Genomic DNA, 17127 nt, shown 5'->3' with positions numbered 1-17127 from the left:
ACCACACCCGGCTAATTTTTGTATTTTTAGTAGAGACGGGGGGGGGGGGTGGGTTTCACCATGTTGGCCAGCCTGGTCTCGAACTCCTGACCTCAGGTGATTCTTCTGCCTTGGCCTTCCAAAGTGCTGGGATTACAGGCATGAGCCACCACACCCGGCCTGCCTTTACGTATACTTTTTGAGTGCTTCCCTTTTCACTTTGTTTTTCTTCCATTTCCTTTTCTCCAAGAGAAGAATAAAAGGATTTTTGTAAACTTTTTTTATTTTTATTTTTATTTTGAGACGGAGTCTTTGGTCTGTCTCCCAGGCTGGAGTGCAATGGTGCGATCTCGGCTCACTGAAACCTCCGCCTCCCAGGTTCAAGCGATTCTCCTGTCTCAGCTTTCCGAGTAGCTGGGATTACAGGCACAGCGCCACCAGGCCCAGCTAATTTTTGTATTTTTAGTAGAGACGGGGTTTTGCCATGTTGGCCAGGCTGGTCTCGAACTCCTGACCTCAGGTGATCCGCCCGCCTCGGCCTCTGAAAGTGCTGGGATTACAGGCGTAAGCCACCGCGCCCGGCCTTTTGTAAACTGTTAAGTCCATTTTTTCCGAGGAAAAGTGACTAATTTTTAAGGGATAAAGCAGTGAAAGTAGGCTGAGGTCACGGGGCACGAAGGGAAGAAAAGGTTGGGAGCGAAAAGAACTCTAGTGGCGGACAGTAGTGGGCAGGACCAGCTGACATCCAAGAGAAGCCCTGACCTGAGAGATCGATCTGGCCTCTGGGAGTGGAGACAGAGGTACCGCCTGGGTGGGAGCCGGAACGGATTCGATTCCAACAGGCTGAGAAAGGAGAATGTCCCCGTAAAGGAGCTAGGCCTGAAATAAGGGGTGTGGCCGTGGCTGGATGGAAGAGTGAGGGAGGAGTAGAAGCGTGGCCGAGACCAGCAGCAAAAAAGGGCGGGCCCAGGGCCACCCGGGGCGTGGCCCCAGGGCCGGGCTGGGCGAGTCAGAGGCTCGGGAAGGGGCGTGGTTCCCCGGAGGCGGTCCCCGGGTTGCAGTGAGGGAAGTGGGCCGGGAGGAGAGATGGGCGGTGAAGAGGCCCGGCCCTGCGAGGGAGGCGGGCGGATCCGTGGCAGTGACCAGAAGGGGCCGGAAGGGGGTGGCCGCCGGCCGGGCCCCGCCCTGGGGCCGCCTCCCCGCGGGTTCCGTTGGCTGTGGCGGCAGCTGACGCTGGTGGCGGCGGTGGCTTCGGGGTGGGCGTAAGATGGCGACAGCAGCGCAGGGACCCCTAAGCTTGCTGTGGGGCTGGCTGTGGAGCGAGCGCTTCTGGCTACCCGAGAACGTGAGCTGGGCTGATCTGGAGGGGCCGGCCGACGGCTACGGTTACCCCCACGGCCGGCACATCCTCTCGGTGTTCCCGCTGGCGGCGGGCATCTTCTTCGTGAGGCTGCTCTTCGAGCGGTGAGAGCCCGGGAGCGAGCTGCTCGGGGGGCCGGGCGCGGGCCGGGGGCGCCCCGCTGTGGGAAGGGCCGAGGGCCGGAAGCAGAACTGCAAGGAAAGCCCGGAAGCAGGGGCTGGGGGAGCTTGGGCCGCGGCGGGTGATGCTAGGCGCGTGGGCCAGGTGGTAGCCTAGATGGAGAAGGAGTTTGGGGCGTGGGCAAGAGAAAGAGTGAGGGTCTAGGGGAATGCTGGGCCCCTTCAATGTTAGATCCGAAGTTGGCTTGGGGGGGTTCATATAGGCCTCCTCCCAACCTCCAAGGGTCCTACAGATGAGGAAACAGGTTCAGTGTGAGCTCTGGCAGAGGCCCCGAAGAGGGATAGGAAGGGGCCAGGAGAACCAGAGCTAGTTGTGACCATGGAAGCCGAGTGGTCAACGCAAGGGCCAGACGTTCCAAGGGAAAGGAATGGATTCATCAGACTCTTTAAGATTTGTTAGGACGCTTGAGTTTCCGAGAATTGGGGGGAACAGGATTAGTTTGGCCCTAAGAGTTGGTTTGGTATGTCAACTCATGCACGTTTGTTGGTAGGAGGGTAGAAATCTGGTTGGGATAGGGTGTGGTGGAGCCCGAGGCTTCCAAAGTAATGGAAAGATGTCAGATTAGTTGCAGAACAGGCCTTGGGGCCTGAAATGGAAGGAGGAGTGTTCGAAGGGATGGAGGAGAGCCATAGGGCTTTATCAGAGGACAGCTATATTGAGCCAGATTCTTTTCTTTTTTTTTTTTTTTGAGACAGAGTTTCGCTCTTGTTGCCCAGGCTGGCGTGCAATGGCACTATCTCGGCTCACCGCGACCTCTGCCTCCCCTGTTGAAGCGATTCTCCTGCCTCAGCCTCCCAAGTAGCTGGGATTACAGGCAAGCGCCACCACGCCAGGCTACTTTTTGTATTTTTAGTAGAGACGGGGTTTCGCCATGTTGGCCAGGCTGGTCTGTAACTCCTGACCTCAAGTGATCCGCCCTCCTCTGCCTCCCAAAGTGCTGGGATTACAGGCGTGAGCCACCGCACCCGGCCTTGAGCCAGCTTCTAAATGAGTTTAGCAGAATTGCAATATACTTTGTTCAACCACATGATTTCACCTTTAAGTGAATGGATCATATGTTTGTCCAAGATAAAGATATTCACTGAGGCTTTGGTGTGTGATATTATAATGTGAATTTATACCTGTGGGTGATTTTGATCAAGTCTACTCAGACTCCAAGAAAGGAGACATGTTTCTGCCATAGGCCTCAGGTAATGAGGGTGGTTCTTGGACATCTGTTTGTTTTGCCTTTATCCAAGCATAAATGATTGTAATGCAGGAATGCCCTTTCTAGGATGGGAATATGTTGCAGGTGAGATAATCTGTTAATTTCTGAAAGATAGCATCTGTTTGGGATTGCTTCTTTGATTTGCCTGCTGTTTTTGACTCAAATCTTTCAAAATATTGTGTTCTATTTAGCTAGTCACTCATCCATTTATTCGTAGTATTTGTGTATCATCATCAAAATGCTCTGCCAGACGTTCAAGTGCAAAAATAAAGATGCTTAAGTGAAGCAAATGAAACCCAAAGATCTAAATGGCTTTCCTTGGCCCTCAGGAACTTGGTGTAGCAAGGTTTTTTTTCCTTTTTTTTCTTTTTTTGAGACGGAGTCTCGCTCTGTCGCCCAGGCTGGAGTGCAGTGGCGCCATCTCAGCTCACTGCAAGCTCCGCCTCCCGGGTTCACGCCATTCTCCTGCCTCAGCCTCCCAAGTAGCTGAAACTACAGGCGCCCGCCACCATGTCCGGCTAATTTTTTGTATTTTTAGTAGAGACGGGGATTCACCGTGTTAGCCAGGATGGTGGTCTCGATCTCCTGACCTCGTAATACGCCCGCCTCAGCCTCCCAAAGTGCTCGGATTACAAGTGTGAACCGCCGCGCCCGGCCTTGTTTTGTCTTTTTATGTGTAATCATTGTATTTAGTCATCCTGGAGTGGAGGCACAAACTGCTTGTCTGTCTTTGGAATAAACTAGATCCAGGTACTCTCTTCCGTAGTCTCTGTATATGGGGGCCAAAAAAAAGGAGGAAGGCAATGTAATGACTACAAAGGAAAATACACAAGTCAGGACAAATTTTTTTTAAAAAGGTGATTTTCATAGAAAAACATCTGCTTTTCATATAAATATGTGCCAATATGGAAATGTCCCCCTGTTAGTGGTAAGAGGAAATAGTTTGTTGCTTATAAACACCCATTTTATATAAACTTACGTATCTCTTCAGATTCCAAAGTGTTCCCTCAGATGGCTGAAGACATATATCCCCTGGCAGAGCTGCTGAAAGGGATCCTTTACCTGTGGGGATTCTACCTGAGTGTTTCTATGGTGCTCCAGTGTCAGGGGAGTACAGGTGGATGGGAATACTGAGCTGAAAGCATTCTAGTATGATAATTCTTGGCTAGTAAGGACAGGCACCTTGTTTGTCTCATGTTTGCTCTTAGCAAAGTTTAACCCTAGAAGCACTCTTGCTATTTTGTTTCTTTTAAGACGCATTACCTCGGTAATATAATTCACTGCTGAATTGCCAATTCCTCTTTTACCGTTCTGGTCTTCCATAAAGAAAATAGACCACTCCACTCTTTTGTTGTTTTTGAGACAGGGTCTCAGTCTCACCCAGGCTGGACTGCAGTGGCACGAAGCTCACTCCAGCTTTGACCTCTTTGGCTCAAGCAATCCTCGCACCTCAGCCTCCCAAGTAGCCGGGACCATAGGTGCGCACCACTATGCCCAGCTAATTAAAAAAAAAAAAAAATTGGGGGGAGCGGGGCATGGTGGCTCACACCTGTAATCCCAGCACTTTGGGAGGCCGAGGCAGGGAGATCACTTGAGGCCACGAGTTTGAGACCAGCCTGGCCAACATGGTGAAACCCCATCTCTACTAAAAATACAAAAATTAGCTGGGCATAGTGGTACATGCCTGTAATCCCAGCTACTCAGGAGGCTGAGGCATGAGAATTGCTTGAGTTGGAGAGGCAGAGGTTGCAGTGAGCCAAGATCACACTGTTGCACTCCAGCCTGGGCAACAGAGGAAAACTCTGTCTCAAAAAAAAAAAAATTGTAGAGGCTGGGCATGGTGGCTCATGCCTGTAATCCCAGCACTTTGGGAGGCCGAGGAGGGCAGATCAGTTGAGCCTAGGAGTTTGAGACCAGCCTTGGCAACATGGTGAAACCTTGTCTCTACAAAAAAATTTAAAAATTAGCTGGGTGTGATGGTGCATGCCTATAGTCTCTAGTCTCAGCTACTTGGGAGGCTGAGGCAGGAGGATTGCTTGAGCCCAGGAGGTTGAGACTGCAGTGAGCCGTGATCAAACCACGGTACTTCAGCCTGGGCGACAGAGTGAGACCTTGTCTCAAAAAAATAAATAAAATAAATTTTTGTAGAGGCCTGAGCTCCTGGCCTCAAGCGATCCTCCTGCCTCAGCTTCCCAAAGTTTTGGGATTACTGGCATGAGCCACTGCCCCTGGCCTAGAGCCACTTGTAGAATACAATAGAAGGCATATCAAAAATATCGGGGCATGGCCTTGCGTGATGGCTCACACCTGTAATCCCAGCACTTTGGGAGGCCGAGGCAGGCAGATCACTTGAGGTCAGGAATTTGAGGCCAGCCTGGCCAACAACATGAAATCTCATCTCTACTAAAAATACAAAAATAGCCCCGCGCAGTGGCGGGCGCCTGTAATCCCAGCTACTTGGGAGGCTAAGGCAGGAGAATGGCTCGAACCTGGAAGGTGGAGGTTGCAGTGAGCTGAGATCGTGCCACTGGACTTCCAGCCTGGGCAACAGAGCGACACTCCGTCTCAAAAATAAATAAATATTGGGGCCTGGCATGGTGGCTCACACCTGTAATCCCGACACTTTGGAGGCCAAGGTGAGAGAATTGCTTGAGACCAGGAGTTTGAGATCAGCCTGGGCAACATAGCGAGACCCTGATTCTACAAAAAATAAAAATGTTAGCCAGATGTGGTGGCATTCATCTGTAGTCCCAGCTACTCAGGAGGCTGATGCAGGAAGATGGCTTGAGCCCAGGAGTTCAAAGCTGCAATGAGCTATGATAGCGCCAGTGCACTCCAGCCTGGGCAAAGGAGTGAGACCCTGTCTCTTAAAGAAAGAGAGGCCGGGTGCAGTGGCTCATGCCTGTAATCCCAGCACTTTGGGAGGCTGAGACGGGCGGATCACCTGAGGTCAGGAGTTCGAGACCAACTTGGCTAACATGGTGAAACCCCGTCTCTACTAAAAATACAAAAATTAGCTGGGCGTGATGGCATGTGCCTATAATCCCAGCTACTTGGGAGGCTGAGGCAGGAGAATCTCTTGAACCCGGGAGGTGGAGGTTGCAGTGAGCCGAGATCACGCCACTGCACTCCATCTTAGGCAATAGAGCGAGACTCTATCACAAAAAAAAAAAAAGAGAGAGAGAAATAAAGAGGTATATTGGGACAATTAGTCATCTTTCCTACATTTTCTCTTTTTTTTCGGAGCCCAGAATCCTTGCATACCTTTTCTCATTCTAAAATCCTACCTATTTAGTTTGTAGAAATGATTTATGTAGTAATCATAGACTGTTAAAAGCTAGAACTCCGACCTCCTTTTACAGACAGTTACTAAGGCTTAGAAACATCCTTCAGCTTTTCAGAGGTTGCAACATACAACTGGTCTTTTTCCCCAGCCCAGTGCTCTTTCACTGTTTGATAGGGCCATTCATCTTTTCCTATTCCTTAAACCCCCTTTCCAGTGTTAAGATTTAACCTCTTGTTCTAGTATTCTAGTATTTGAAGAACAAATTTATTTCCTGTTACACACTTCATATACATTTAAAAAAAAAGAACAAATCAGCCAGGCATGGTGGCTCACGCCTGTAATCCCAGCACTTTGGGAGGCCAAGGCAGGTGGATTAACTGAGGTCAGGAGTTCGAGACCGGCCTGGCCAACATGGTGAAACCCTGTCTTTACTAAAAATACAAGAAATTAGCTGGGTGTGGTGGCATGCGCCTGAAGTCCCAGCTACTCGGGAGGCTGAGGCAGGAGAATCGCTTGAACCTAGGAGGCAGAGGTTGCGGTGAGCTGAGATCATGCCACTGCACTCCAGCTTGGGCAACAGAGTGAGACTCTGTCTCAAAAAAAAAAAAAAAAAAAAGAAGAACAAATCTGTACTCATCCTGTTCTTAGTTATTTAACATTATCCTTTTTACTTGAACTTTGCGTTTTTTTCTTTTTTTGAGACGGAGTCTCACTCTATCACCCAGGCTGGAATGCAGTGGCTTGATCTCAGCTCACTGCAGCCTCTGCTTCCCAGGTTCAAGCAGTTCTCATGCCTCAGCCTCTCGAGTAGCTGGGAGTACAGGCACACACTACCACACCCAGCTAATTTTCATATTTTTAGTAGAGACAGAGTTGTGCCATGTTGACCAGGCTGGTCTTGAACTCCTGGCCTCAAGTGATCCACCTGCCTCAGCCTCCCAAAGTGCTAGGATTACAGGCGTGAGCCACCGCATCTGGCCAACTTTGCTTTTTTGTTTGTTTGTTTCATATCATTACTGCATATTTAAATGAGTCTTACACTATGTGCCTAGATAAATAGTCTCTATTTGTGTTTCGGGAATCTCCCAAAGAATAAATACAGAGGGTACAATTTGGTCTTACTTTCTTTTCCTTCTCATCAACCACACTGAGCATTTATTAAATATTTTTTAAGTTTCCATATTCCCTATAGAAAACTGTAGCCTCACCTGATAGGGATGACTTGGAAAGCCATCTGACCATAAGTTAAGCATATTTAGCTATTTTGTTAAAGAACTGCAGAAAGGTGATTATTACCCACCAAAGCACAGAGGCTTGCCTTTGTGGGCCTCTGTTGACTGGTTCATCGCAGTGGACTGTACTCTTGCACAGTGCCTCAGTGTAGCATGTGAGTATTTATAGAATGATTGAGAAGGGTCTATTCTTGTCCACTCAGATGCCCTGAGGAGTAACCCAGAATCTAGTTCTTCAGTCTGAAATAGATATTTGGCTTAAGAGAGGCGAAATTATAATTTCTTTGTTTCTGTTGTTAAATTTCACCACACTGTGTTTGCATGTTGTACACTTTTCTACAGCTTCTCTTTCTCCCCTCTCCTCTTATACACACTCAGCCTACCCACTGCTACCTATCAAAAGAGAGATAAGAAAGTCTTCCACTTGTTGCTTCTTTGAATATTGTGTGCTGATTAGGGAAAGAATAGTCCAAGGTGTGGTCCAAGTCCAAGTAGGCCTCTTGGATCTGACTTAAACTGAATCTTAAAGATAAAATTGTTTGAAACTTAGTATTTAGTCCCTTGAGCATATTTTCCCTGGGATCAAGTAGGAGTTTGAGACAATATTGATACCATCAGATCTATATAGGTTCATTTATTTTAAATACGGTATTATAATAGGAGCTTTATGTTGCCAGAAGAAAGTAATTTTGTGAATTATACAGGAGATAGCTGAGAGCTTTCACCACTGCTTATTCATTATTCCAATCCCCTCTTCTCTCTTATTACGTCAAGGCAACCTCACTGGGGTGTATAAAGAGCCTTCTCAATGCCGTTCTCTCAGTGGGGATTGAACAGACTCATTCGCTGGCCTGTCATGTAACTGACAACAAGAGTAGTGATTCATTTTCTTGAGCATGTTTCCATTTATTTCCTTTTTTCTTTTCTTTTTTCTTTTTTTTTTTTTTTGAGACAGAGTCTCGCTCTGTCACCCAGGCTGGAGTGCAGTGGCGCAATCTCAGCTCACTGCAACCTCTGCCTCCTGGGTTCAAGCGATTCTCCTGTCTCAGCCTCCTGAGTAGCTGGGACTACAGGTGTGTACCACCACGCCCGGCTAATTTTTGTATTTTTAGTAGAGATGGGGTTTTGCCACGTTGGCCAGACTGGTCTCGAACTCCTGACCTCAGGTGATCTCCCTGCCTCGGCCTCCCAAAGTGCTGGGATTACAGGTGTGAGCCACCACACCCGGTCTCAATTTTTAATTGATTACATATTGACAGTACTTTTGACATATCAAGTTAAACAAAATACATTATCAGCATTAATTTCACTTGTTTCTTTTTCACTTTTTAAAATGTGGATATTAAAAAATTTTAAATTACAGGCTGGGCACGGTGGCTAATGCCTGTAATCCCAGCACTTTGGGAGGCTGAGGTGGGCAGATGACCTGAGGTCAGGAGTTCGAGACCAGCCTGACCAACATGGTGAAACCCCATCACTAAAAATACAAAAATTAGCTGGGTGTGGTGGTAGGCGCCTGTAATCCCAGCTACTCGGGAGGCTGAGGCAGGAGAATCGCTTGAATCTGTGAGGTGGAGGTTGCAGCGAGCCAAGATCGCACCATTGCACTCCAGCCTGGGCAACAGAGCGAGACCCTGTCTCAAAAAAGAAAAGAAAATTTTAAATTACATATGTGACTCACATTATATTTCTGTTGGATGGTGATGATAGTAATTCAGACAGTATTAATAATAATTGAGAAAATAATTTTAATGTAAATTCACACTTGATATATTTTTTAGTATCAAAAGATGATGCAAAGGTATTAGATGTTCCTTTAAACAATGAATCTAAGACATTTTAGTAAAAATAAGATTTTTAAATGTAAATTATTTCCTGAAATATTCAAATGACTGGTCATATTCCATTTTGAGTAATTTTTTTTTTTTTTTTGAGACAGAGTCTCGCCCTGTGTCACCCAGGCTGGAGTGCAGTGGCGCAATCTCGGCTCACTGCAAGCTCTGCCTCCTGGGTTCACACCGTTCTCCTGCCTCAGCCTCCCGAGTAGCTGGGACTACAGGCACCTGCCACCACACGTGGCTAATTTTTTGTATTTTTAGTAGAGACGGGGTTTCACCGTGTTAGCCAGGATGGTCTCAATCTCCTGACCTCATGATCCGCCCGCCTCGGCCTCTCAAAGTGCTGGGATTACAGGTGTGAGCCACCGCGCCCGGCCGCTTGAGTAATCTTTGACTGACAGTTGCTTCTAGCCAAGCATTGCTCTATAATTTTGCCTTTTTACATATATCTTCTTGGTGTTAATGATCTGTAAGAAAGTTTGTCAAGTAGGTAAATGTCCATGCAGAACTGCATAGCTCTGATAAGGCATTGAGAGAAATCACACTCTTACTATATCTATTCTGTAAAATACAAGATTTCTTGTAAGGATATTCCTTGTAGTTTTTAGTTTTTGGGTATTGTCAGCATTAGTAAGCAGTCTCAATTACAGGCATAAAGTGTCTCAAACTAAATCAGATTGTTGTGTTTAGGGCAATCTCCAGTTATAGACTGAAATCGGTTAGCTTGAATAGGTACTGATTCCCCAGAAATCAGTGATCTCCTACACTTGATAAACACCGAGCTGGTAGGTTATCTGATGACCCAGGAGGATAAGGCTGAGTTTTAATTTCATCCTTACAAGTGGCACACGTCCATGAAACACTTTGCCTCTTAGTTGAGAATTAAGTTTTCACCCATTTGTTCATCTGTTCATTCTTCAACATCTATTTATTGAAAGCTTAGGATATGTCATATCAAACTATATGTGATGGGTTTTAGAAGTTGGACAAGATAAATGTAAAAATAAATAAATAAAAAGGTATCAAACTATGTGCCAAGGATTAAAAGGTGAATAAACCATGATTTCTACCCTGGAGAGAGGAACAAAATCAGTGGTTATCCCTTATGTGTTTTTGTGTTTCTACTTTAAGCAAATGCATTAAGTTGTATAATTATCCATTGAAAAAAGCTAAATATGTTTAATGAAAGGAACAAGTGGGTTTATCCTACCACTTTGGCCTGAATTCACTTTAGTGTCCTCTCAGTAGAATTCTTCTAGTACATTAGAATGATTGGATTTACAAAAAAGATGCAATCTACATGCATTCCTTGAGAAAAACATCTATTACAGAATTTTTTTTTTTTTTTTTTGGTCATGGTCTCGCTCTGTCACCTAGGCTGGAGTGCAGTGATACAATCTGGTATCACTGCAACCTCCACCTCCCTGGCTCAAGCCATCTTGCCACCTCAGCCTCCCAAGAAGCTGGGACTACAGGCATGTGCCACTGTGCCCGGCTAATTTTTGTATTTTTTGTAGGGATGAGGTTTTGCCATGTTTCCCTGGCTGGTCTTGAACTCCTGAGCTCAAGTGATGCTTCCACCTCGGCCTTCCAAAGTGCTGGGATTACTGGCATGAATCACCATGCCTGGCCTACAGTAGATTCTTTTGCTTCTGTCTAGATAGTGTCAATTATTGTTTCAGGTTTGATCTTTTTTTTTTGGACAATTTCTTTTTTCCTCATCTAATATTCTCCGTAGTATGCCTTTAATGAAGTCAAGGATCTAGGTAAAGTGAATAATGTCAGAAACGTTTGTCAGGTCACAGCTGGAATTTGAAGAGAACCATTTCAGAGATCTTGAATGAACTGCCCTATTTTTGGGGAATGACCTTCAGATTGGGCTCTATTTATGGGCTTGTCTCCCCCATGAAACTGTAGGTATCTAATGCAGTGCTTTGTACATTCATATTAGCTATTCAGTGTTTATTGAATGAATCACTCTGAAACCTACTTCTGCTTGAGATGTTGCAACTCTAGTACAGTAATTCCTTTTTTTTTTTAATTTTCCTTCCTAAGAGACGGAATCTTGCTATATTACTGTATCAGTCAGGGTTCTCTAGAGGGACAGAATAGGATGGATATATATATGAAGGGGAGTTTATTAAGTTTCAACTCACACTATCACAAGGTCCCACAATAGGCCGTCTGCACGCTGAGGAGCAAGGAAAGCCAGTCCAAGTCCCAAAACTGAAGAGCTTGGAGTCCGATGTTTGAGGGGAGGAAGGGTCCAGCACGAGAGAAAGATGTAGGCTGGGAGGCTAGGCCAGTCTAGTCTTTTCACGTTTTTCTGCCTGCTTGCCATGCTGGCAGCTGATTAGATGGTGCCCACCCAGATTAAGGGTGGCTCTGCCTTTCCCACCCCACTGACTCAAATGTTAATCTCCTTTGGCAACAGCCTCACAGACATGTGCAGGATGAGTGTTTTGCATTCTTCAATCCAAGTTGATACTCAGTATTAACCGTCACAATTACCCAGGCTGGAATTCAGTGGCCATTCACAGGCCTGACGTCACTATAGCCTTGACCTCCTGGCCTCAATCAGTCCACCTGCCTCAGCCTCCATGGTAGCTGGAACTACAGGCCGAGCTACATAATTTCCTTCTTGACTCCTGAGATGCCTATGCTGTACAGCAGTGGGTTCTCAAATCTTTTGCTCTCAGGACTCCTTTATATTTTAAAAAATTATTGAAGACCCCAAATAGCTTTTGTTTATATGAGTTATATCTATCAATATTTTGTCTATTAAAAACTAATACTGATAAATTTTTTATGTATGTATTAAGCCTCACTCTGTCAGCCAGGCTGGAATGCAATGGCATGATCATGACTAACTACAGCCTCCACCTCCTGGCTCAAACAATCCTCCCACCTCAGCCTCCCCAGTAGCTGGGACCAGAGGTGCATGCCACCACACCTGGCTACTAATTGTTCTATATATATATATATATATATATATATATATATATAGTTTGTTTGTTTGTTTGTTTGTTTGTTTTGAGACAGAGTCTTGCTCTGTCACCCAGGCTGGAGTGCAGTGGCATGATGTTGGCTCACTGCAAGCTCTGCCTCCCAGGTTCACACCATTCTCCTGCCTCAGCCTCCCCAGCAGCTGGGACTACAGGCGCACGCCGCCACACCCGGCTAATTTTTTTTTGTATTTTTAGTAGAGACGGGGTTTTACCGTGTTAGTCAGGATGGTCTCGATCTCCTGACCTTGTGATCCACCCGCCTCAGCCTCCCAAAGTGCTGGGATTATAGGCGTGAGCCACCACGCCCGGCCTTTTTTTTTTTTGAGACAGAGTGTCGCTCTGTCGCCCAGGCTGGAGTGCAGTGGCGTGATCTCAGCTCACTGCAACCTTTGCCTCCTAGGTTTAAGCAGTTCTCCTGCCTCAGCCTCCCGAGTAGCTGGGACTGCAGGCGTGCCACCACACCCAGCTAATTTTTGTACTTTTAGTAGAGACGGGGTTTCACTATATTGGTCAGGCTGGCCTCAAACTCCTGACCACAGGCGATCCACCCGCCTTGGCCTCCCAAAGTGCTGGGGATTACAGGGTGAGCCACCACGCCCGGCCACTAATTGTTATGTTTTTTGTAGAGACAAGATTTCACCATGTTGCCCAGGCTGGGCCAATTTTTTTTTTTTTTTTTTTTTTTGAGATGGAGTCTCGCTCTGTCGCCCGGGCTGGACTACAGTGGCGCAATCTTGGCTCACTGCAAGCGCAATCTTGGCTCACTGCAACCCTCTGGGGTTCACGCCATTCTCCTGCCTCAGCCGCCCGAGTAGCTGTGACTCTGTGACTACAGGCGCCCGCCACCACGCCCGGCTAATTTTTTTGTATTTTTAGTAGAAACGGGGTTTCACTGTGTTAGCCAGGATGGTCTCCATCTCCTGACTTTGTGATCCGCCTGCCTCAGCCCCACAAAGTGCTGGGATTACAGGCCTGAGTCACCGCGCCTGGCAATTTTTTTTTTTTTAATGGCCCTCAAAGGAAACTGCAAAGATCACTTGAGCACAGACCATGCAAGAAATGTTGGGTTTGGTGATACAGGTATCTTGAAAAGTGCAATACCTTGTATACAGGGAATCCTCTTCTTTTAAGAATTTACTTGGAAGAATACATTGTAACTTTTTGTTCTCAGGGATTGTTTTTCACTTTTAAAAATTACTGAGGACTCCAAGGAGCTTTTGTTTATGTGGGTTACATATACCCTCAACTTTGCCATATTTTAAATTAAAATTGAGAAATTTAAGAAATGCTGACCGGGCACGATGGCTCACCCCTATAATCCCAGCACTTTGGGAGGCCTAGCTGGGTGGATCACCTGAGGTCAGGAGTTCAAGACCAGCCTGGCCAACACGGTGAAACCCCGTCTCTACTAAAAATGCAAGAATTAGCCAGGCATGGTGGTGCACGCCTATAGTCCCAGCTACTTGGGCAGCTGAGGCAGGAGAATCACTTGAACCTGAGAGCAGAGGTTGCAGTAAGCCAAGATAGCGCCACTGCCCTCCAGCCTGGGTGACAGAGCGAAACTCTGTCTCAAAAAGAAATTTAAGAAATGCTTATTAATTCATTAAAAATAACAACAGGCCGGGTGCGGGGATTCACACTTGTAATCCCAGCACTTAGGGAGGTAGAGACAGAAGGATAGCTTGAGCTCAGGAGCTCAAGACCTGTGTGGGTAACATAGCAAGACCTCATTCTCCATAAAAAGGGAGAAAATAGACCAAAAAATAATAACAAATTGATTTACATGTTAACATAAATAAGCTTTTTGAAAAATATTATTTTCCAAAAGAAAAATAGAAGAACAGCGTTGATTTTACATTTTTGCAAATCTCTTTAATATTTGGCTTAATAGAAGACAGCTGGATTATCCTAGCAGCTTCTGCATTCAATCTCTTGTGATACATTGTTTTGATTGAAGTATATGAAGAAAAGATGGCCTCACACAGCTTTGTCATTGAAAAGCAGGAAGTATTTTAATAGCCCTTTCAAATAATTTGATATTTATCTTTGATACTACACGAAAACACAAGTAGCAGTTTTTTGTTTTGTTTTGTTTTGTTTTGTTTTGAGACGGAGTCTTGCTCTGTTGCCATGCTGGAGTGTAGTGGCGCGATCTCACTGCAACCTTCAACTCCCTGATTCAAGCGATTCTCCTGCCTCAGCCTCCCAAGTAGCTAGGATTACAGGCATGTGCCACCGCACCCAGCTAATTTTTGCATTTTTAGTAGAGATGGGGTTTTACCATGTTGGCCGGGATGGTCTAGATCTCTTGACCTCGTGATCCGCCTGCCTTGGCCTCCCAAAGTGCTGGGATTACAGGCGTGCCACGCCCAGCCACAAGTAGCAGTTTCTTAAACGTTGATTGCTAGGTAGAATCTGAAGCCATATTAATGAACTTTTCATTTTATTATATTAGAATCCATTGTTCTATGTTAATTGTGTTTTGTTGTTGTTGTTTTGAGGTGGTGTTTCGCTCTTGTCGCCCAGGCTGGAATCCAATGGTGCAGTCACAGCTCACTGCAACCTCTGCCTCCCAGGTTCAAATGATTCTCCTGCCTCAGCCTCTCAAGTAGCTGGGATTACGGGTACGCACCATCACGCCCAGTTAATTTTGTATTTTTAGTGGAGATGGGGTTTCACCATATTGGCCAGGCTGGTCTCAAACTCCTGACCTCAAGTGATCCGCCCGCCTCAGCCTCCCAAAGTGCTGGTATTATAGGCGTGAGCCACCATGCCTGGCCTATATTACAGTTTGAATGGACATCATGTATCCATCATTTGGAAAATACTGGTTCATTCAGTTATACAAATGTCCCACATGTCAATATGTGACATTATACAATATTTAAAAATCTTGCCTGTAATCCCAGCACTTTGGGAGGCCGAGGTAGGCACATCACGAGGTCAAGAGATCGAGACCATCCCGGCCAACATGGTGAAATCCCATCTCTACTAAAAATACAAAAATTAGCTGGACACGGTGGTGCATGCCTCTAGTCCCAGCTACTCGGGAGGCTGAGGCAGGAGAATCGCTTGAACCCAGGAGGCAGAGGTTGCAGTGAGCCAAGATCATGCCACGGCACTCCAGCCTGGCAACAGAGTGAGACTCCATCTCAGAAAAAAAAAAAAAAAAAAAAAAAAAAATCATATTAGTTTATCTCATTATAACCAATCTCATCAGAAAAGTCTTAAGTATTGAGAAGTTGTCAGGCTGAAAGGCAGGTAAAAGTTTTCTAAACATTCTAAGTTTCACTTGAAAGCTTGAATTTTATCATTGGCAACAATGCTTTTCTTGAAATGACAGGCTCCTTTATTATAATTATTACTATTATTATTATTATTTTGAGACAAAGTCTTGCTCTGTCGCCCAGGCTGGAGTGCAATGGCAGGATCTCAGCTCACTACAACCTCCACCTTCTGGGTTCAAGCAGTTCTCCTGCCTCAGCCTCCCGAGTAGCTGGGATTACAGGCGACCACCACCACGCCCGGCTAATATTTATATTTTTAGTAGAGATAGGGTTTTACTGTGTTGGCCAGGCTGGTCTCAAACTCCTGACCTCAGGTGATCTGACCGCCTCCGCCTCCCAAAGTGCTGGGATTACAGGCGTGAGCCACTGCATCCGGCCTCATTTATTTTTGAGAAAGTGTTTGCTAAATACTCAGAGCTGAATAACATTAGTTTGTCAGTCCTTTCAGGTAAAAATGGTATTCTATGGAAAAAGCGACTTAGTTTATTCAGCTCGCAATAGTCATACAAATGGTTTTCCTTGAGAGCCATATACTTTGGTATGCATCAGAAGTGCTTTTTGGGTACATCCATTTTATCACAGAATAAGTGGAGACTGGGTTTCACCATGTTGGCCGGGGTGGTCTCGAACTCCTGACCTCAAGTGATCCGCTTGCCTCAGCCTCCTAAAGTGCTGGGATTACAGGCATAAGCCACCGTGCCCAATCACAGAATACTTTTAAAAAATATATTCAAGGGTCAAGATTTAATAAAAGTAATAATTTGTAGTGCTTCATCAAGGACATTCTTAAGTAAAACTGGCATGTTTTAAAAATTGAGAAGACATAGCTCTGCCAGTATAGTAACTACTAGTATGGTTTGGTGTCACTACCTTGATTTGGTCTAAAGTACCATAATGTTTTACCTACCATTGATTTGCACAATCACTGCAAATGTCAACACAGTGAAAAAGGCAAATAATAATATTGTTATGAAAATAGTTTAGTTTGTAGAGCCCCTGAGAGTGCCTCAGGAACCCTCAGGGGTCTGCAGTCCATACTTTGAGACCCTCTACCGTAACTGAATGAGGTTACTGAGGGTGAGCGTGTAGAGTATGAAAAGAACCTCTAAGTGAACCCTGAGGAAACACCATGTTGTAGGAAAAGGCGGAGGAAAAATAAACCGCAAAGGAGATAGAGGAATGACAGCCATACGTTATTTGATAATATTAATAGTTGGTATAGGCCGCACACGGCGACTCACGCCTGTAATCCCAACTCTTTGGGAGGCCGAGGCAGGTGAATCCACTTGAGGCCAGGAGTTCGGGACCAGGCTGGCCAGCATGGTGAAACCCGTCTCTACTAAAAATACAAAAGTTAGCCGGGTGTGGTGGCGGGCACTTGTAATCCCAGCTACTCGGGAGGCTGAGGCAGAATCGAACCTGGGAGGTGGAGGTTGCAGTGAGCCAAGCTTGTGCCATTGCACTCCAGCCCGGGTGACAGAGGGAGACTCCATCTCAAAGTGGGTGTTTAATAAGTGTTTACTTTGTCCTAGGTATTGTTCTAAGTGCTAAGCTTGAATCCTCTTTAGTAAGTTTATGAGGTAGGTAGGCACTACTGTTATCCTCATTTTACAGATGAGAGAATTGAAGCACAGAGGAACTTGTCCAAGGTGACTCAACTAGCAGTGCTTACCAGGCAGTCTAGTTCCACTATCAAAGAGGTAGAGGGAGAAGACTAGGAAGAGTGGCAGTAAGGAAGAGAAAAGGGCAT

The 17127-nt window shown here is 45.8% G+C and overlaps 1 protein-coding gene across 3 annotated transcripts in view; it reads left to right on the top strand.

Moving 5' to 3' along the window:
- The first annotated feature begins 285 nt into the window (after nt 1–285).
- Nucleotides 286–17127, top strand: part of CERS5 (ceramide synthase 5) — a 38250-nt gene continuing 21408 nt past the window's right edge. For all 3 annotated transcript variants that reach the window (XM_009247703.4, XM_002823211.6, XM_054527954.2), the window contains exon 1: nt 286–1443. In XM_009247703.4, the coding sequence (XP_009245978.1) occupies nt 1247–1443 (197 nt within the window). In that variant the 5' untranslated portion in view covers nt 286–1246. The remainder of the gene's footprint in view (nt 1444–17127) is intronic.

The sequence above is a fragment of the Pongo abelii genome, chromosome 10 (assembly GCF_028885655.2).
Source record: "Pongo abelii isolate AG06213 chromosome 10, NHGRI_mPonAbe1-v2.0_pri, whole genome shotgun sequence".
Lineage (NCBI taxonomy): Eukaryota > Metazoa > Chordata > Mammalia > Primates > Hominidae > Pongo > Pongo abelii.
Note: the sequence above shows the minus strand (reverse complement) of the source record. Positions and strands in the feature narration are given on the sequence as shown.